This window comes from Mesoplodon densirostris, chromosome 11 (assembly GCF_025265405.1).
Source record: "Mesoplodon densirostris isolate mMesDen1 chromosome 11, mMesDen1 primary haplotype, whole genome shotgun sequence".
In the NCBI taxonomy this organism is placed as follows: Eukaryota; Metazoa; Chordata; class Mammalia; order Artiodactyla; family Ziphiidae; genus Mesoplodon; species Mesoplodon densirostris.
Genome location: NC_082671.1, coordinates 28,792,488 through 28,815,035, shown reverse-complemented (window position 1 = coordinate 28,815,035; position 22,548 = coordinate 28,792,488). Strand labels below are relative to the sequence as shown.

Genomic DNA, 22,548 nt, shown 5'->3' with positions numbered 1-22,548 from the left:
TTCACAAAATCAATACACAATCAGCCCTCCATATCTGTGGATGCAGAACCTGAGGATATGGAGGGCTGGCTGTATCACACCACTGTATATAAGAAACTTGAGCATCCATGGATTTTGGTATCTGTGGGGGTTCCTGGAACCAATCCCCCGCAGATGCCAAGGAAGGACTGGATTTACTCTCAAATGCACATTGGTTAACATAGCACTGTCCCTCTTCTTTCTGTACAACTGAGCATGACCCCAAGAGTCAGCTATAGAACAAAAGTATAAATCTTGCTCATCATAGTCCAAATTGTTAAATACTAAGAGAAATAACAAAATATATTATTTGTATTCTTCAGAGTTAAAAAAATTCTGTTTCTAGTATAAAAATCTGAAAGATATCCAATATTTAATATTTCATACCTCTAAAATTCCTTTTCTTTTCTTTTCTTCACTGTCTGTGAATCCACTTATTATCTGATAACAGTCTTTACAAACTTTGCTCAATTTACCACCATCATACTCAAGTTGAGCTTTATAATCAGAACACTTCCAACAAACCACCTTAAATTAAGAAAAAATAAAGAAGAGTGAATAATCATATTTAAAAAATAACAAGATTTAAGCAATAATCAGTTATAGGTAATAATAAATGAGAAAAAGTTAAATGTAAAAGGCAAATTTTTATCAGACTAACAATATCCCCATGAACACTTGGAGTATTTGTCATGTATTATAATGCTGTTTGTGATGGGCTCTGCTTGCTCAACCTTCTCTTCCTGGCCCTAAAGGTAGGAGCTCTTCAAAGGCTTGGTCTAGACCATTACACTTCATACCTCTGGACGTTTTATATCTTCCCCAAATGAATTCATGGTCTACCTTGCTCCCAGCTTTCTCCTTATCACACTTGGTCCCTCCCAACCTGTTCCCCTCTCAGAGTACTCTCTATTGCTGGAAATAGCACAGCCTTCTAAACAGTTATGGCAAGTCAGAAACCTAGGAGTCATCCCGATACCTCTCTCTACCTCACCCCATAGATTCACCATGTTATAAAGTCCTGCTGATTTTATCTCCTAGATATTTTTTCAATCTGTCCATTTTTCTACATCTTCCTTGCAAGTACCTGAGTCCAAGCTATCAATGTCCTGATTTGGACCATTATAGCCTCATGACTGGTCCTTGTTTTAGAAGATGTTGGGGGTAGGAGTTTATTAATTTTTATTTATTTATTTTTGCTGTGTTGGGTCTTCGTTTCTGTGCGAGGGCTTTCTCTAGCTGTGGCAAGTGGAGGCCACTCTTCATCGCGGTGCGTGGGCCTCTCTTGTTGAGGAGCACAGGCTTCAGACGCGCAGGCTTGGTAGTTGTGGCTCATGGGCCTAGTTGCTCCACGGCATGTGGGATCCTCCCAGACCAGGGCTCGAACCCGTGTCCCCTGCATTAGCAGGCAGATTCTCAACCACTGCGCCACCAGGGAAGACCTCCATGTGCTTTTTGCATGCACTGATCACAATTTTTAATCATATACTTGTGTGATTTTTCGATTAATGTTTGTCACCCTCACTAGGCTGTAAGCTCTATGAGAAATTGTCCTTGTGTATTTTGCTCACTATTTACAGTCACTGTTTAAAAAATAACCTTGCAGTTTAAAAAATTATCTTCTTGGGGACTTCCCTGGTAGTCCAGTGGTTAAGAATCTGCCTTCCAATACAGGGGACGTGGGTTCAATCTCTGGTGGGGGAACTACGGTTTCACCTGCTGCAGGGTGACTAAGCCTGCATGCTGCAACTACAGAACTCGCGCACTCTAGAGCCCGTGTGCCACAACTAGAGAGCCCGTGCACCGCAACTACTGAGCCTGCATGCTCTGGAGCCCACATGCCACAACTAGAGAGAAGTCTGCGTGCTGCAATGAAACATCCCACATGCCACAACAAGGATCCCGCATGGTGCAACTAAGACCTGATGCAGCCAAATAAATAAATAAATAAATAAAATTATCTTCTTGCTTCTAGAAGAATATTTTCCCTCATTTATAGTGGACAAACTATATTTAAGAAACATAAATATTAGTAAAACTTTTGGTTTAGATTCACATAATGTAAAATTCATAATAAAACATTGTTCATTGTTTTCTCATAATTTCAATGAAATTACCCTAGGATTTAAAATTAGACATGTCTGTATCTGCAAATTCATATCAACTAATATTTATTTTCAAAGTATGTCATAGTACATTCACATTTTTGTTTGTTTACTGAAAGCAAGTATGTCAATATCTGAAATCATTTCAAGCAAATTCAATGAAAGATTTTAAAAAGTTTTACACTGAGGGGGAAAAAAAAAGATGTTTGCTATCAATTTGATTTTGATTATAAAACTGTCTCACTGAGTCAAAACTTAGGTAAAAAGGAAGGGCTGCCCTGGTGGCGCAGGGGTTGAGAGTCCACCTGCCAATGCAGGGGACACGGGTTCGTGCCCCGGTCCGGGAGGATCCTACATGCCGCGGAGTGGCTGGGCCCGTGAGCCATGGCTGCTGAGCCTGCGCGTCCAGAGCCTGTGCTCCGCAATGGGAGAGGCCACAACAGTGAGAGGCCCGCGTACCATAAAAAACAAAACAAAACAAAAAACCAAAAAAACTTAGGTAAAAAGGAAGAATAAATCTGCAATGTAATTGAGAATAATCTGAAAGTACTATCAATAAAAACTGTTGCACGAAAGCATACTAATAATACATTCAGTCATGACACTACAATGCCTACCCTTCTCTATGCTTATGTATTGTTTTTTAGAAGAAAGTATTAATCTTCAACTTGGTTTACAAGGCCCTCCAAAACCTGCTGCTACTTCTCTCCAACTTCAGGTCATGCTTTGTTCCTTCTCACTCTTTCCATATGAAACAATTCAATCCCTGAAAACCTGTCAACTGCCTTAGATGGCTTGAGTTGCTGAATCTTGTGAGAGATATTTCATTCCATTAAATGGACTACTGTGTCCTTTTAAATTTATAACCATAAACCTCTAATGGGTATCTTTGTTTCGTTGGTAGGTTCACTTTTCCTGCCCAGAGACAACTATTACATACTTAGCTCTCTTTCTCAAATGTCCCCCCCCCCCTTACTTCCCCCTTCACTTTCAGATGATGACTCTTCCTCATACTTCAATGAATATGTAGATATTATCAGACCTATATTCCCTCATTTCCCACCACTAAATCAAAAACACACCTACATTTCCACTCATCTTTCCCTTTATCCTTTCCGTTATAATGGAGGGAAGTTTCCCTCTCCCCACCAAAAGTCTGAACTTCGGGGCTTCCCTGGTGGCACAGTGGTTGAGAGTCCACCTGCCGATGCAGGGGACACGGGTTCGTGCCCCAGTCCGGGAAGATCCCACAGGTCGCGGAGCGGCTGGGCCTGTGAGCCATGGCCGCTGAGCCTGCGCGTCCGGAGCCTGTGCTCCGCAACGGGAGAGGCTACAACAGTAAGAGGCCCGTGCACCGCAAAAAAAAAAAAAAAAAAAAAGTCTGAACTTCTACTTAAGCTATAGGTTCCATCTCATATTTTCTCAAAGTCATTGACTCCTTTGGTTATTATTTATCTTTCTATTTCTTAGATTGCTCATTATGCTCCAGCTACATGACCTTTTGGCAGTCTCAAGAATAGATCAGGGCTTCCCTGGTGGCACAGGGGTTGAGAATCTGCCTGCCAATGCAGGGGATACGGGTTTGAGCCCTAGCCCGGGAAGATCCCACATGCCGTGGAGCAACTAAGCCCGTGGGCCACAACTACTGAGCCTGTGCTCTAGAGCCCGTGGGCCACAACGAGTGAGCCTGCGTGCCACAACTACTGAAGCCCGCATGCCTAGAGCCCATGCTCTGCAACAAGAGAAGCCACTGCAGCGAGAAGCCCATGCACCACAACGAAGAGTAGCCCCCACTCGCTGCAAATAAATAGAAAGCCTGTGTTCAGCAATGAAGACCCAATGCAGCCAAAATTAAATAAATAAATTTATTTTAAAAAATAAAAAAAATTGGGCTTCCCTGGTGGCGCACTGGTTGAGAGTCCGCCTGCCGATGCTGGGGACATGGGTTCATGCCCCCGTCCGGGAAGATACCACATGCCACGGAGCAGCTGGGCTCGTGAGCCACGGCCACTGAGCCTGCGCGTCCGGAGCCTGTGCTCCACAACGGGAGAGGGCACAACAGTGAGAGGCCCACGTACCGCAAAATTAATTAATTAATTAATTAATAAATTAAAAAGAATAGATGAAGCTCTTTTCTACCTCAGGGCTTTTGACATACAACTCTCACTGCCTGAACGCTCTTCCTGCCTTCTTTCTTATGGTTAGCTCTTTCTCACCTTTTAGGCATCAGCTTAAATATCAACACCTCAGATAGGTCTTCATTTTTCTAACTAAAATTGGTTCCAAATCCTCTTCCATTACCATTATTCCCCATTTTAACTTCTTGATTTCTTATTGCATTTATAGTATTTGAAATGCTTGCCTGTTAATTTGGTCTGTTTTCTCCATTAGAATGTGAGCTCTGTGAAGCTGGCTACCATTTTACTTACCAGTTTTTCTCCAGGACCCAGCACAGTGTTTTGCATAAAGTTATCACCAACAAGTTTATCAACTAAGTGATTTATTGAATGATTTCTTTGTTTTTTTCCAAGTTAATGATTTTACAACACTTATATAATGACTAACAATCTTAATGACCAAGAAAGCTCACATACATGTCCACATGCTCGACAATGATGCCTTCTCCTTGTCAGGGCATTAAAAGGCTCCTTGCATTTCATACACATTGTAACTTCATTATCTCGGATCCATCTTGGGGCTCTTTTTCCTAGCTCAGCAGTCTAAAAAGGAAAGAGAGATTCAATTTTAATGGCAAAAACTGTCATTTCCATCCATCCATCCATCCATCCATCCATCCATCCATCCATCCATCCATTCATTTATTTTAAAAAGAATTTTAACAACATTGCTCATACCATGTTCTGAAACTCAAGATCCAGAAAAAGAGAAAAAAAAAAAAGGTTCAAAGACATTTAAGCAGCATGAAAAGGCACTCTATTGTATTCATCAAAGAAGAAATGAGATTCTGTCCAAATAGCCAATTTTGGCAATGCAAAGGGAAAAGACTGGGTAACAAAATAACTAGATAGATCTTCTGCAACTGCAAAGAGAAAAGAACTTAAAGAATTTAATTCAACTTACAGAAACCTCTGAGTGAATGTCATTATCCTTGGCAATTGCATTTCTGAAGGTTTCATGCCTCTGATGGAAAGCATCAATAGTCTCTTGAAGTGCCTAAAATATACATGAAATTCAAAGCACTTACTAAAGTATCACATGCAAATTAATAAAAACATTTTATTAAACAAATATCTAGGATGGAAATCACCTTAAAAATTAAATGACCGTATTCTGATGACTACAATATGTTCTGATGACTACAATATGTGTATAATACAACAATATGTGCACATCTGGGTACACATACAGAGGTTACCACAAAACAAAAATGAAAATAGAAATCAGGTTTACCTTGATCCATTCTTCTTTGTCTTGCTCAGAACTAAAACAAACAACAACAAAAAATTAAAGTGAATAAAGAGAACATTAATGAGTTATACCTGGTGCATGCAACTGTATTTACGTTATTCCAACTTTCTGGAAAATTCAGGGATGTCCAAGAAGGAGTTATAAGATATAGGCCTAGTCTTCCAATTCACCTTTATGAAAACACATGAGGCTTTGAAAGGCTGCTAGTCACAACCCATCTTAGAAAAGATTGCAATTATCCTTGAGACTATAAATTATCTGTGTAAGGCCTTAGGGAGCTACGTAACATTTCCTTTGGTAAACAATTTAATTCTATTTTGCTAGGCTTCAGGCAATACCATACCTAATTCATTACAGATAAAACACAACGAAGATTTAAATGCCTGTAGGAAGGTGGTTTCACAGATTAATGAACCCCAGTATTTAATAATTTTCTGTTGGGAAAAAATTTCCCTTTTAGTAGACTTTGGACTCAGTAAGATCTCCAAACTGAGGGACTGTGAAGAGTAGGCTCTATTTGTTTGCATGTATTTGGTAGGCTAGGGCTAAGTCTGAGTCCCTGTCCCAGCCTGAATGTCACATGCCAGAGTCCCACAGGTCTCACATATGTATAAGTCTGTGATCATACCATCCGTGTGACACCATCCATCTTTCTCACAAAAACTGAGTATCATGATGTGCCAGGAATACTGCTGGAATCCGTGCATGTCAAATGTAAGATTCTGCTTATATTTCACCTGGGGATCCTGAACCAAGAACCTTGGTGGGGGCAGGGGTTTTAATCTTGCCCCTCAAAAAAAGGTTTCTCCCGGGCTTCCCTGGTGGCACAGTGGTTGAGAGTCTGCCTGCTGATGCGGGGGACATGGGTTCGTGCCCCGGTCCGGGATGATCCCACGTGCCGTGGAGCGGCTGGGCCCGTGAGCCATGGCCGCTGGGCCTGCGCGTCCGGAGCCTGTGCTCTGCAGTGGGGGAGGCCGCAGCGGTGGGGGGCCCACGTACCGCAAAAAGAAAAAAAAAAAAAAAAAAAAGGTTTCTCCCTAATGCTATGCCCCACCCCCACAAAATCAGCTCTATTGCTCTGGAAGCATAGTTATTTGCTAGCTGCTTTTAAATGCAAAGTAACTTGACAAGTCTTTAATGCCTTTTGTTTTACTTTCTCAATCATGGCAGATTTTTAAACCATGAACCATGAGAGGCCCGCGTTCCACACACAAAAAAAAGTTTATGTTCCTTTGAATATGGAAGCGGAAGCAGAGTGTGAGAGGTCAGTCTTCAGGCTGACTTATTTAATAAGAAAAGCAGAACATTTTTTTCTGTGTTGGCTTCAGAAGTGAATTCTCTTTAAATATCACCAAATATATACCCAATTTGGGGTTCCATGTAATCCTTCAGACTTTCTGAGAATTTCAGTGTTTGTCTACATTCTTGAGAGAGACCAGAAGATAAATTATAGACCAGAAGATAAATAATCACACTTCATTCAGATCTTCAATTCATCATATAATCATAAATACAACTAAAGCAATGAGATTAGGGGAATAAGAAATTTAAGGAAAAATGAATGTGTTTTCAGTACTAACTGGAATGTATCCAATAGTGCATATTGGAACTCTACAAAATGATAACTGCCTGTACTTAAGAAAATTTTTCATGAATCAGCCCCATCCTGAAGCAAAAACAGCCCAACCTGCTAATGGAGGGGGGCTGGAGTCCCTCTCAACTCAGGCAACCCAAGAATCCTTGATAATCTCTCTTCTGCTATTCAGACACATCTCTCGGGTTTGCAGATTTGGAACTATGCTGATATTCAGAGCCAGCAGAACCTTCATTCATCTGTAATGAAGACTTCTATGATGATCAGAACAATTGATGAGTTTTCTCTGTGGCCAGGGCCAATCATTCAGGGAGTCAACCACTGAGTGAGGACTTAGGTCAGGAGCTTCCAAGTACAGTAACATAAGTTGTTCTCTTGGGTTTGATGGCTGGGGTCCAAATCCCACCATGATAAAGTAGGGAAACCATAACATCCAAAGCCAAGTCCTCCACCATTTTAACTCATGCTTGAAATGCTGCCTCCTAATCCTCAGGGCAGTCTCCTGGCAGCTCCCTAAGTAATGCAGGTTCATTATATATTTTCTGTGGGAAATCAAAGAACTGGCTAGGTATTTCTTCAAACTTTCCTAACCTGCCACATGTTCCATATCTATAATCACCAATTCCCTGGCTCCCTGGGTACAGATTCCTATTAAAATAATTTATTCTATTTTGAAAATGTGAAGTTTAAGCTTGTATATAGTTACTAAACACAAATATCCAGGATGACTTCACCTAAGCAGTCAGAACCACATGCTATTGGTGCAAAGGAATAGAAAGGAACAGAAGGGCTCTCTGATTCTCCATGGATTCTAGGGTATGAAAACCATCAGAGCTGGGATCAGTAGTTAACCTCTGATCTGTGAACTTTTGGTGTATCTCAATTTTCACCATGTTAGGTTTTTTTTTTTAATAGGATAAATGGATGACAGTTTCTTAAAGCAGATATTTTAAAACCTGACAGCACTCTGTCTTCTAGAGGTTCACGCATGAGGTAGCTGTGATCTACTACAGTGGTTCTCATGTTTTGTTTTGTTTTTTTCTTTCCAAACATGGTTATGCTAGGGGGGTGGATGCTAGGCCTCCAGCTCTTTCTCTCCCACTCAATAAACATATAAGAAGAGCCACCCCTTCCAGAAGTCCTGGTTGCTAGAGGCTACTAGAGCCCCAAATGGCCCCCTTCATGTATCCTCAACTGTGGCAGAAGAATCATCTTTTCCAAAATGCCTCCAAAATGATTGATTTCCAAAATCATCCTTTCCATCAAAGTGCCATTAAGTCCTATGAATGCAGAGTCTCTGAAGGACAGATAGTTAAAGCTTCAACATTTATCATGAAATAATAAACATCAACAAACATTTGTGGACCAAAAGGAAGGATGGCGGAAAAAAGGTTAGAGAACTTTTTCCTAGAAGACTCAAAACTTTGGCTTGAATGCAAAAATTCGGTCACTTTAATTTACTGAATGCTTACTGTCTGAAAAACCACTATCCTAGGCACTACAGAGGAACCAAAAGGGGAGACATAATTCTTGACTTTCAGGAGCTTACCTCTTTCCATTTATGTCCAACCAGACATGGGATAGATCCTCAGAATTATTTTGTCCTACAATTTATTCTGATTCTTTTGTAAAGTTGTGAGAGAGGAATGGTTCTCTTACCTGGCTTGCAGTTCCAGTGTTCTCTCTTTCCCGGATACCTGGAAAGTGTGTGGATATTCCTCATTGTGAGTCTCTACAATTTTCATTCCATCAATGCCAACCCTGGTTCGAACTGTGAATTTAGAGCCCACCAAGCTGAATCTTGGCACACAGTACAGCAACATGTTGTTGAACTGCAAGAAGGCAGAACACGTGTCAAAAAACAGGAAAACAAAGAAGACAGAGGAAAGTGACCAATATTGAAAGTAGCCCTAGACAAAAATTCCAGGGAATACCATACTTTCTATGTGAGAAAAATTACTTAAATACCAGAGAGCTTTTATGCTTGTATCAAAATTGTCATATTTTAAAATTTGTAACATATATTTCCCCCCTGTGTTGGTTCATAAATATTTTATTAATATTTAAGTAAACCAATCATCATTTTGTACTAGTAAGGAAATTAGTTAAGGAAGTTAAGCTCAGCAACAATTTTTAAGGACCTCTATATACCAGAAACTGAAGTTCTCAACCACGTAAGTTGAAGCCCTTAGAGAATAAAATTTCTAACTGTTGTGTCAGGCAACAAGTCTACAATAGCTGTTAGAGCAAAAGATTAATATTTAGCAATTATTTTTACCAATATGTTTAATGTTAAGTTTAAAAAAGTAGGCAGGGCTTCCCTGGTGGCGTAGTGGTTGAGAGTCCGCCTGCCGATGCAGGGGACACGGGTTCGTGCCCTGGTCCGGGAGGATCCCACATGCCGCGGGGCGGCTGGTCCCGTGAGCCATGGCCGCTGAGCCTGCGCGTCCGGAGCCTGTGCTCCGCAGCGGGAGAGGCCACAGCAGTGAGAGGCCCGCGTACCGCAAAAAAAAAAAAAAAAAAAAAAGTAGGCAAATTATAAGTTCAAATTTCATTAGAACATGGGTTAGCACACTAAATCCTCTGTAGAAAAACAGTCACTGTTTTATACTGTCCCACATCTTGCTTAAGAATTCATCATGTATGAATTAACAGAAAAGTCATTTATTTTAGCAAAAAGTCTTTATTTAAAATGAAGAACCTTATTTTGAAACTGAATCAAATTAGTGCCTCATTTCTAGTCAACCATGAACAGCTCCTGGACTTCCCTGGTGGTGCAGTGGTTAAGAATCCGCCTGCCAATGCAGGGGACACAGGTTCGAGCCCTGGTCCAGGAAGATCCCACATGCCACGGAGCAACTGGGCACGTGCGCCACAGCTACAGAACCTGCGCTCTAGAGCCGGTGAGCCACAACTAGTGAAGCCCGCGTGGCTAGAGCCCACGCTTGCAACAAGAGAAGCTACTGCAGTGAGAAGCCTGTACACCACAATGAAGAGCAGCCCCTGCTCAACACAACTAGAGAAAGCCCGTGCGCAGCAACAAAGGCCCAATGCAGCCCAAAGTAAATAAATAAAAAATAAGTAAATTTATAACATAACAAAACAAAACAAAACAATGAACAGCTCCTGCTAATCAGTACCAAGCAATGATTTGGGGAAGGCATTTAATTAACTTATAAATATATTAAAACATGCAAAAGGATGAAACTCAGTATGGGGGTTAATTTGTAGGCAGATTCCTAAAGAAGGTCCATATTTATCTTTCTACTTCATATTTATTGTTTCTAACACTGTTTCTAGGCTTAAATATATTTTTGTAAGACAAAAGCAACTGGGAACTTAAAACACTTATGTAACCTCTCATGTCTCAGGATCATTATCTGTAAAAGTCACAGGTTGTTGAGAGGATTAAGTGAGGAATAATGTCCTGTTTTGTCAGGTCCTCTTTTTAGCTCCAACCATGAAAGAAACGTTGATGGATATTTAAAACATTTCAACATGTTTATGTGACAATGTCCACTGTACTCATTCTGAAAGTGAATTTTTTACCAGTTTGTTCCTCATACATTATTTTGCAACTTCCTATAACCAACATCATAAATTTCATTTCCACACTAGATAATGTAGAAATAAAAGGGCACTAAATACATTTTTATCATATATATCTGAGCACCACATTTCACATTTACATTTCTAGAAGGGAACATAATCAATGCTTTATCATTAATTGTCCACTGTATTCTAAGTATGGCAATCACAGCCTCATTGTAGTACACAGAATTTAGAGATCTGAAAATACTCTTAAAGGTTCTCATCACCATCCCAACTTGATTAAGGCAACAGCTTGCTAACTGTTCATGTTAATATTTCTTCCTCTCTTCTATAAGGCCTTCTCAGGAGGGGATTTGGCCATGTCTGAACGGTACTGCAGGAGGTGCAAAGCGCCACCAAAATGGACAGGACTAGCCAATAAATACCCTTTTTCTTCTACTTAGAGGTGAAGGTGATAATGCTTACAAAGAAGATGCCATATACGTAAAGGAATTAAGTAGCTAGTCCTGTTCCCTCTGTGAACCTTGCTCCTGCGGCAAAAGCCACCATCACCTTCTCTGGGTTTTGCTGGTACTAAAAGAGGGAGTTATAACAACTGTAGCACCAAGTAGACTGACTTTCCCTTTCAGTGAAAGAAACTCCTTTTATATTCCATGCCCACTGCTCAGAAGTAGTTATTAACAAAGGAGTCTCTGGGTGGCAAGCTCTAGAAGTGCTAGGCTGTGCCAAACCCTAGAAGAAAGTCTCAACTTTATTATAAGTGTAGGGAGGTTCCTGCTTCTTGATCTCCAGGGTTCCTCGACTAGTTATTTCAAGTCTCTTTAAAATATATTATTTGATTGAAATAATTCAATTTCATGTCTCACAAGTGACAGTTCATTCAAGTTTGTTTTAGAAGGTAAAAATACATTGTTGGAGAAAATTTCCAGTGCCCAGCCTGTATTCAAAGTTTAAATAAGTCAAGAGAAAAATATATATATAACTCTGTTAAAAGGTATAAGGAAATAAGGACTAGAACTCCAAAGAGCCAAGAATAAAACCTCCTATCATGCTACGGGATAATTCAGTGATTTTTTTTTTAACTTTCAGATGTCAGGTGTGGTTATTGACTTACTCAACAGAGTACCCTACATAACATAAAAAGCATGACGTGGAGGCGAGTAAATATGCAAACACATGATGATCATCTGAAAGCTGAAATCAAATTCTAAATATAACTTGGTTTTTCAGATTTATACGTGTAATATCCCCAGAATAGGAAATAGAAAACTAGCACTCATTTTACTTCTAGAGAGAAAGGAGAAAAAATAAAAGGTACTTCTGAAGTTTCTACATATAAGAAAAAAAAAGATGCTCCATGGGAATAAATGTGTGCTGGGGAGAGGAGAGATTCTGTGACAAGTACAGTACTAGAGGGGAAGGACTGAAAGAATGAACACTACAGGAACTGCTTCTAAGATGGTCTTCAAAAGATGAATAAGGCTTTCCTAAAATTTCTGCTGTATGACTCCATTCTCCTGGAAGGCAATGACACGATATGTTTGATAGCTTATAATAACTGGAACAAGATGGGTACTTTTCTCAAAGTCACTACTGTTGTATTCCCCCAAGGCTCTTTGCCATCTGTCCTGCAAATAGCTGTTTAATTTGGCTCTGAATTAAGGCATTCAATCCAAAACTATTTCCAGAATAATTCTCAAACGTGAAAATTAAACCAAGGCCATTGGTTAGACACAGAGCTGAAAGTTTAACTACAGAAACTGTAACACTGACGTTGAAGAGGGGAAAGGAAAATTACCTAAGCACCTACAGGTAAAGACAAAGGGAAGACACTGACTCCCAGGCATTTTGCCCAGAACAGTATATTAAGCATGACTTTTTTTTTTTTTTTTTTTTTTTTTTTTTTTTCTGTATGCGGGCCTCTCACTGTTGTGGCCTCTCCCGTTGCGGAGCACAGGCCCTGGATGCGCAGGCCCAGCGGCCATGGCTCACGGGCCCAGCCGCTCCGCGGCATATGGGATCCTCCCAGACCGGGGCACGAACCCGTATCCCCTGCATCGGCAGGCGGACTCTCAACCACTGCGCCACCAGGGGGGCCCTAAGCATGACTTTTTAATCTGAATTTTTGATGCTTTGACATCTTGGGGCCTTGCTGACACTGGAGGACTGCCCCCTCTCAGGACTACTCAATTCTTTGAGATACTGAGTGGCTCACCTGCAAGCATGACTTTCATATGGAAACCAACAGATCCGGAACTCACACCCCAAGCACCTCCTCTTTTGAGCGCTTTCACTCTGAGTCAGTATTCCCCTTCCGTAAGAACCCTAAGGCTACGTGCCAGGCAACAGTCCCTGTGTGCCAGAGCCTGATGAAATTATTTAAACTAGCAAATTCTAAGCTGGTTTTCTCTGCCTTGCCTATTCCTTCTCGCAGAAACCACAGTACAGGCTCCTGCCCACATTTGCGGCTTGCTTCCTCTGCCTTCTGACCAACTCTGGTGCTTTCTCATGTAGCTCTTCCATGGTGTGGCATGCCCCCTCCTTTGGGAATCTGCGAGTATAACTATCTTTTCAGTGGCAATCATCTCCTGATGTGTTGGCCTCACCATATTTGAATAACAAAACCTACATTTCAAAATAAACAGCCCTCTGGACCCTAACATGACATCACATGTCCCTGATTTACATTTAGGTCTCTGTAAAGCTTCTGAAAGGTGAAGTTCTTCTGTTGGGCTCCAATGAAGATTTTTTTTTTTTTTTTTTTTTTTTTTTTTGCGGTACGCGGGCCTCTCACTGTTGTGGCCTCTCTCGTTGCAGAGCACAGGCTCCGGACGCACAGGCCCAGCGGCCATGGCTCATGGGCCCAGCCGCTCCGTGGCACGTGGGATCCTCCCGGACTGGGGCACGAACCCACGTCCCCTGAATTGGCAGGGGGACTCTCAACCACTGCACCACCAGGGAAGCCCTCCAATGAAGATTTTTTTATAGTTAATTTGTAAAATATCTATAAATTTTTTGAGTTACTGAGATATAATTCATATACCCTTTTAAAATGTATAATTCATGTTTTTTATATAGTTGTAAATTGTGCAGCCATCACTACTATCTAATTTTAGAACATTTCCTGACTCTAAATAGAAATCCTGTACCCATTTCCTCCTCCCCACCAGCCCTAGGCTACCACTACTTACTTCCTGCCTCTATGCATTTGCCTATTCTAGACATTTCATATAAATGGAATCATATCACACAGTGTGGCTTTTTGTGAATGGCTTCTTTCACTTTATACAACGTTTTCAAAATTCATCCACATAGCATGTATCAGTATTTTATTCCTTTTTACTGCCATATAATATTCCAGTGCATGGTTATACCACATTTTGTTTATCCATTCATCAATTGATGGACATTGATGAATGTTTGTTTGTTTCCACTTTTTGGCTATAATGAATAATTTTGCTATGAACATTCATGTATAAATTTTGTGTGGACATGTTTTCAATTTTCTTGAGTTATACAAACTTGAGGTAGAAACGCTTCAAGAGAGATACTGAACACCCTTCTGCATGACAATTAGTTCCTGTAAATCTTCCTTTCAAAGGAAGCTGTAACCAGACAACAGAAACCTCTAAGCCCCCAACAACTCATACTAAGGCTGGTGAGATGACTGCCTTGTAGCAGAAAAGTCAGATGTGAATAACATCCTGAGAATGTGTCATGTGCCAGTTACCGGGTAGCCTCTTTACCAATGTGTCTGTTTCTTTGCCTATAATAATAATCATAGTAATAGCTAACATTTACTGAGCTATTACTCAATGTTAGCTTATTGTTACTCACTGTTAGCTATTATGATTATTATCATATCATTAGATATAGAAAGGAACTGGAATTAACAGAGACTAAAATATAATGGCCTGGATGCCCCAAGGAGAGCTCCTATATTTTCGATAAGTTCTAGACTAACTGTCATTTCCCGGAAGTTAAGGAAGGGATGGAGATTGATTGCAGTGAAAAGGAACTATGTAGTAAACTCATGTACTTTTACATAGATATTTGAGGCACAAGTTTTACAACTTTGTCTATATATTTCTTCAACTAGAAGAATTAAAAATAGTGGTCCCCACATATACACTGATGGCTACGATCATCATGGAAAGGTTAAATCATCTTTACTACGTGCTACTGAAGTAAATTATACATGGTAAGTACACAGAAAAATTATAGAAAAAAATACTTCAAAAAAAGATTTGTGTCCTAGAAAGAACAAGTTTCAGTTACTAAGGACATTCCCTGATGTGGAATCCTGACAGTACTGACTAAACCAGGTTAGATATAATTGTTTTGGTGAGAGCAAGCAAGCATCCTACTTTTCCAAGATGCATATAACAATGTTTATGGGTTATTCTTATGTGACTTGCTCATACTACAAAACTCACTAAGAAAAGGTAGCGTTCTTGTGCCGATGTGTTCCGAGCAGCTAGTTTGAGGATCTGTCCTTCTTTTATTAGCTCATTTGAAGGATTTACAATGTCTTCTTCTTCTCCCAACATTTCATAAATCTCTAAGAGTTTCTTTAGGTTCTCCTAGGACATTAAAACAAAACACAGCAAGATCATATATAAGGAGGTTTCATCTTAGTTCCTTTAATCAATGACCTTAGCTAAAATATACATAATTCAGAAGGGATTGGAACTAAGCATAAATTTTGGTATAAAGTATGTCAGTTATGATCAAATTAAAACCTGGGAGAAGAGGGATAACACTAAACATTTTATAAACAATCTTTTTGTTCACTTGTGTCAATTCATATGGGTCCAAACCTGTAGATAATATCAGACTATATTATTGGCAATTATCTAACTAGAATATTCCCATTTCCTCTGGAAATCACTTACCATTTTTCTTATTGCACTATTAGAATGACTTGCTGCTGTAGATATAATTTCAAGTGACTCTAAATGGAAAAAAAGAAAAGTAAATACATTTTGTCCTTACTATGTTACTAGATAGCTGAATAATATACAGTACAACAAGAAGAAATCTGGGATGGAAGATACATGATAAAAGCAGGGGGCAATTTGCATTTACAAGCTGGATACTTTCAAAAGTTCATTTGTAAGCAGATTATTTGGAACTTGAAGGGTATTTCCTCATTAAAAGTCATATACAGTGAGTAGGCTCTCAGGTACATTTAATTGATAAGGGACCTTCAAAATAACAAACACCCTGACACTAGCTTGGTACAAGGAACTTTGTCAGGGGCTTTCATATATATTAGGTCAATTCATTCTTATGCAACCTTAAATGGAAAGTATATTAGCTTCATTTGGCAGATGAAAGACGTAGAGAGTGATGTGGCTTGGCTAAGGTCACAGATTATGATACTGAAGGGCTACATTAGAACCTAAGTCTTCTGACTCAAAGTTCTACAACATTTCAGCAGTAGTAAGTATTTCACTAGTTTTATGAGCAAATTAACCACCAAGCATAATCAGTTTTCCTTGGGAAAACACACTCACGTTTCTAGTCTAGGTGAAAGGGAATTTTCTGATGCCAATGTTGATGGAGAGTTTTGTTGCTGGGGCAGGTGGTAGCGAGAGATGGGAATGGGAACTCTGATATGGGCAAGGTAGGAGCTTAGGGACTACTGGTGAAGAGATGTGGAAGCTAAGGCTTCCTGCTGGATTAACCTGAGGGAATGTTCTCTCCTACATCATGTCCTGCTCTCTTCCTTTCTTTCCTATCTTATGAATCCTGTTTGGGTTAATTCTGTTACCACAACAACCTCATTATTCTGAACCAACTTTTCTGTCTTCTTCATTCTACTGCTGAACAAAATGCACTTTTGTTGCTTTCCCCTCTACTTTTAGGTCTCTAAAAGTACTTCTGTGATTTCCTTAGAATTTTAGTGTAAGTAGTAATGGGAAACCAAAAAGAGTAATAAAATACCCTATTATGTTGCTGACTCTCTCATTTTTGACATAGCTACCCTAGCAGGAGTCAAAGTCTTTTGAGTATAGAAGAAGCAGAATTTTTATTTATATTTTATTTTTTTTTAATTTTTATTTTTTTTTGCGGTACGTGGGCCTCTCACCGTTGTGGCCTCTCCCGTTGCAAAGCACAGGCTCCGGATGCACAGGCTCAGCGGCCATGGCTCACGGGCCCAACTGCTCCGTGGCATGTGGGATCTTCCCGGACCGGGGCACGAACCTGTGTCCCCTGCATCGGCAGGCAGACTCTCAACCACTGAGCCACCAGGGAAGCCCTTTTATTTATATTTTAGAGAAATATCCTGATTTTGGCAATTCTTTGCATTCCACATAGGATCCAAAGTAGAGGGAGACAAATTAAGATGGGCTGGGGCCACTGCCCAAGAGACTAGTTTGAAAAGTAGCAATGGTGATCCAAGCTCCAACCCTACCACTACTAAAACCAAGCACTCAGGCCAGTTGAGTGGAAAGTGGGGATAAAGTGGAAAGTGGAAGAAGACAAGTTAGGATAATTCTAAACTTTAGAGGAAGAAAGGGGAGATGAGAAGTTCCTGTGGTCACCAACTCACTTGGATGGTGGGAGAAACATCACAGATAGCCTATGTTCAGAAAAAGACCCAGTCTCTAAGACCAAAGATTGTGTTTTGTGTTCATCTCTCAACAAGGTTCACTTACAACAGCAGACAAAAAATTATTAGAGAAAGTAGCAATGCTTTAAGATTGTACACCAGTATTGTTTGTACATGTTGATTACTAATCCAAGTTAAATTTTCTCTTCACAGTTAACTGATTTTTTTTTTTTTTTTTTTTTTGGCAGTACGCAGGCCTCTCACTGTTCTGGCCTCTCCCGTTGTGGAGCACAAGCTCCGGACGCGCAGGCTCAGCGGCCAGCCGCTCCGCGGCATGTGGGATCTTCCCGGACCGGGGCACGAACCCATGTTCTCTGCATCGGCAGGCGGACTCTCAACCATTGCGCCACCAGGGAAGCCCTAACTGATTTTTTTTAAAGTACACAAGAAAACAAAATTCTTATTGAAACTTGAGCCCTAAGAAGTCTTCCAATATGATCTAATGAAAAAATAAAAGATTTTTTATTTTTTCATAAAAAAAAAAGGAGTACAGGAGTAGAGCAGGAATAAAGTTTTCTCAGGGAAAATGTTAACTAACACCAAACAGCACCACTGTCTCTTCTGTCTTACAGCAGAGAAAGGTAGAGAGATATCACTTTGCTTAGGTTATTTTTACATAGTAAATGTCATCTTAGTTTTCTTGGTATGTATCAACCTACCTAATTAACCAGCAGCACTAGTAATTCTGAATGGTTGTATTCTTCCTGTGAGAAGGTAACTGTGTATTGCTATTCCAGATGTCTCTAAGACTACAGTTTTATATTTCAGAGTTAATGATTAACATGAAACCAGCATGAGAAATGTGATTTGCATTGCTCCAAGCCTATGATTTGGGCTCAAAAGTGCTTGCCTAACTGAGGTGCTGATGACAATTTCCAGTGAGGTTATTTTCTGGCACCAATATTTTACTAAAGTGGCTATAAGACCTATCTCACTTTGAAATCACAAGCCTACTTGGCCACTAAATTATCCCATAATGGAAAGCAGGGGCGGGGCCTGGGGTGTGTGTGAGTATTTACTTTTAGCATCATTCCAGTCCGGAGAACCAGGGGGCAATTTCCTTAGGTAGTCCTTAAGGAGCATCTCATACCGGGGAATCCGCTGAACAGGTTCTAGCATGTGATGCTGCAAAGTCAAGCTCCCACAGATCTTCTGTTTCTGTAATGAGAAAGGTTTTTTAAAAAAGATTTAAAAATTAGGTTAGCCAGTCTAAAAAAATTCAACGTAACATAGAATTTTCATTAAGGGCAGCATTTCCCTACAAAGTGTGGTCTGTGCATCACCTGCATTAGATATACCTGGGATGCTATTAAAAATGGAAATTCTGGGCTTCCCTGGTGGTGCAGTGGTTAAGAATCCGCCTGCCAACGCAGGGGACACGGGTTTAAACCCTGGTCCGGGAAGATCCCACATGCCACGGAGCAACTAAGTCCATGCGCCACAACTACCGAGCCTGTGCTCTAGAGCCCGCGAGCCACAACTGCTGAGCCTGTGCGCCTAGAGTCCGTGCTCTGCAACAAGAGAAGCCACCGCAGTGAGAAGCCCACACACCTCAACAAAGAGTAGCCCCCGCTCCCCCCAACTAGAGAAAGACCGCACGCAGCAACAAAGAACCAATGCAGCCAAAAATAAATAAATAAAATAAATAAATTTATTTTAAGAAAGGGAAATTCTGAATCCCATCGCAATCTATGAAACCACAATTTTGAGGCCACAGCCTGGGCATATGCATAAAAACACCTCCAATTCTTCCATTAAAGTTTGAGGACCACCAATCTAGCGTTTAGAACAGAAAGAAAAATCAAGCAGAATTTTAAGCAAGAAAGTTCCAGATTGATGCCATCCACTTCAGTTAGTCACTACAAGGGTTTGTCAGATCACATTATTAAATCATACTCCAGAGATTTTCAAAAGAAGCATCTATTTAATGAGGTTCACTAAGTAACACTGCATTAAATGACTCTGGACTCAGCAGAAACTATTTCATAATAAGGCTACCATAAATGTCATTTCCTTTGAACTTAAAAAAGACTCCACATGTAGAAAAGTGACAAGATAAGAAATTTTTAATTTTTCATTAGGTCATGGCATTCTTTTCCACTAGAAATTAAACTCTAAACAGATCTCCTTTGCTTAGGGCAAAATTGAGTCTATAGAACATGCTTTCAGTAAGCTGTCAATGTGGAAGGAGAGAAAAAAGATTACTTGAAAAATAAGATGTGTTCCTGTTCATATTAAACAAAGCAGAAACCCCCTTACTATATTTATTGATGACCATGATCAGGGCACTGCAGGGTAAAAAATGTTGTATTAAGACATGATGTTTGCATTCAAAGCAAACAAGAAACTAAAAGCTTCATAGAGAATGGAATATTTACACATGAACTCAGGTGAGGTCAGGCTTTGGGCAGGGAAATGAGGAATACCAGGGGGTAAGTGCAGGAAGAGGGACCTTGGAGAACAGGCCCAAGACAGTGGGGCATGAAGCACGTTTAGTGAAAGGGGGCAGTTGAGTTCTGCTCAGAAATAAGATATTTATAGGGAAGTAGGGGATGAGGAAGAAAAGGTAATCTGGGGCAATAATGTTAAGCTGGGTTTAGATTTACTTCATCTAATGCAGGTTTTCATGCAGGGGAGTGACATCATTAGATATGACAGCTATTAAGATTAACCTACAGCAATGTGCCTTTAGGCAGATGTGGGGAAACTAGTTTGGAAGTTATTGTAGACCAGGAGAAAAGTAAAAAGAGCCTGAAATTAGCATGGAAGCTGAGGGTTAATGGCTTTCCTTAATAAAGTGTAAGATAGATATTAATATTATAAGTTTAGTTATTGCATTTGATTTTCTCCAGCAAGCCTATGGTATATATATATATATATATATATATATATACACACACATGTATATATATATATATATATATATATATATATATATATATATATATATATATATATATATCCAGGAAAATATTACTGATCCCCAAATTTTTACACAAAGAAACTTGCTCAGAAAAGTTAGGGGAGTTTTCTAAGGTCAAGTGGCTCTAAGTGGCAGACTAGAATCCTAAACTAGGTTAGTTGATTCTCAATCTACCATTCCTTTCACAACTCCATCCTTTCCTCATAATATGGAGAAGACAGACATTGCTGAGATAGTTTTAATATTTGATGAAACAACAATAATGACCACCATCGTGTAGTGAGCACTTACTATGCAACAAGCTCCGTGCTAAGTCCCTTGAAAATATTATCTAACGGGCAAATGAACACATACAGAGAATGAGGAAAAGTGACAAATCAAAGATAAAGCCAAGTGGTCAAATTCTGGTGAATAAAAGAATATTGGTGCTATGTGATAAATCCAATCACATAACCACAAGCTACTCTATGCAAGGCACAAAAGGTCAAGTGGAAAAAATGTTTGTAAGCTAAAGACAGGAATGGAACATGTTGACTTTGTATTGACAACAATATGTTCATACAGAATTGTGTAGCCAGCACTCAGCATTTTGTTAACTGGAGTTCAGGGGTAGAGGAGTACACTAGAAATAATGACCCGATAAGCATCTGTATGACATGATGGTTAAAGGCTTGGGAAACTATGATGTCATTGAGAGTGTGGAGAGAAAGAAGACTATGAAGGGCAAAAACCTTGTATTCTGCCCACATTTCAATATTAGCAAAAGGGGTTAGTGAAAGAACCAAAGAAGGAGCCAGTGTTCAGAAAGGTAGATGAGTGCTTAATCATGAGAGAAAAGAGATGTTCAAAAAAAGGAGTGAAGGGGAAGAGCAGGACTTTTGGCTACGGCTGAGTGAGGAGACTGGCAAAATCCTCCCTTTAAACAGCGACTTTATAATGAGAACCTACTATAGCTCTGGGAACTCTACTCAGTGCTCCGTGGTGACCTAAACGGGAAGGAAATCCAAAAAAGAGGGTATATATGTATACATATAGCTGATTCACTTTGCTGCACAGTAGAAACTAACACAATGTTGTAAAGCAACTATATTCCAATAAAAATTAAAAGAAAAATAAAAAGCAACTTTAAAGCTGGATAAAATTGATTTTAACAACAACAACAATCATTTCAGCACTTTGGAAATTGACCAAAGGCACAAAACAATCTGAAAAGTGTTTCTTTTAAAAACTGCTGAACTTTGGGTAAGAACAGCAAGAAGTTGTGGTATTCTGGCCTGGGGCTGCACCTCTTCCTCCCCCAGCTCAGTCAACGTGAAGATTCTGCAAGGGTGGGGCAGGCTGTGAGGACTGGCAGTTTCTCTGCTGAAGTTGAAGAGGGCTCATTTGATTTAGAGCGGTGAACCATATGCTCAGCAACACTGTCCGTGGAAGTGATGGTCTCTGAGGTGGGCAAGTGGGGAAGACCAATGACTTTAATAGCCTGAAGCTGTGTTGTGGTCGGACAATCATTTCCTTGGCTGAGGCTGTGTGAATAACCAGCAGAGGCAGAAGAGAGCCCAAGCCAGCAAACTCCTGGCCACTCTGAGGTTGTGGAGATGCAGAGAAAAGATACAGATAGGAGATGTGAAAGGGCCACAAGGACTTGGAAATGGCCTGATCTTTAAATAAGTGTGTGCCCCTCCACATACAATTATAGGGACATCAGCAGAGGAGAGAAGCTAACTGGATCTAGGTAGTTAAGCACCTGTGTTTAATAACTGTTTGATCTTTAACCTACACAGGTTAAAGGGGCAACCCCTATAAAGCCAAGATCACATACAAACGCAAGAATATTCAACAAAAAACTGAATAAAGACATTAGTGTCTGCATACCAGAGGAGAGATAAAGTTCATACATTTAGTCTAAGCAAGTTAATAAACAAACAAACAAAAAAACAAAAGTAACCGCAGCCACTCTCAGTAGGGAAAATCCGAATCTAGAGTTCCCACAAAATAGGTTATCTAAAATGTCCAGGGTTTCCCTGGTGGCGCAGTGGTTAAGAACCTGCCTGCCAATGCAGGGGACATGGGTTTGAGCCCTGGTCCGGGAAGATGCCACATGCAGCAGAGCAACTAAGCCCATGCACCACAACTACTGAAGCCCGCGCGCCTAGAGCCCGTGCTCTGCAACAAGAGAAGCCACCACAATGAGAAGCCCACGCACCTCAACAAAGAGTAGCTCCCGCTTGCCACAACTAGAGAAAGCCCATGCGCAGCAACAAAGACCCAACGCAACCAAAATAAAAAAATAAACAAATAAATAAATAAA

General features: G+C 40.2%; 1 protein-coding gene across 2 annotated transcripts in view; it reads right to left on the bottom strand.

Annotated features, from left to right (window-relative positions):
- FGD4 (FYVE, RhoGEF and PH domain containing 4) overlaps positions 1-22,548 on the bottom strand; it is a 200,660-nt gene that overhangs the window by 5,204 nt on the left and 172,908 nt on the right. For both annotated transcript variants that reach the window (XM_060112402.1, XM_060112403.1), the window contains exons 8-15: positions 18,337-18,475; positions 15,594-15,652; positions 15,135-15,281; positions 8,806-8,978; positions 5,535-5,565; positions 5,205-5,297; positions 4,718-4,843; positions 406-546 (exon numbers count right to left, since the gene is read on the bottom strand). In XM_060112402.1, coding sequence (XP_059968385.1) covers positions 406-546; positions 4,718-4,843; positions 5,205-5,297; positions 5,535-5,565; positions 8,806-8,978; positions 15,135-15,281; positions 15,594-15,652; positions 18,337-18,475 — 909 coding nt within the window. The remainder of the gene's footprint in view (positions 1-405; positions 547-4,717; positions 4,844-5,204; positions 5,298-5,534; positions 5,566-8,805; positions 8,979-15,134; positions 15,282-15,593; positions 15,653-18,336; positions 18,476-22,548) is intronic.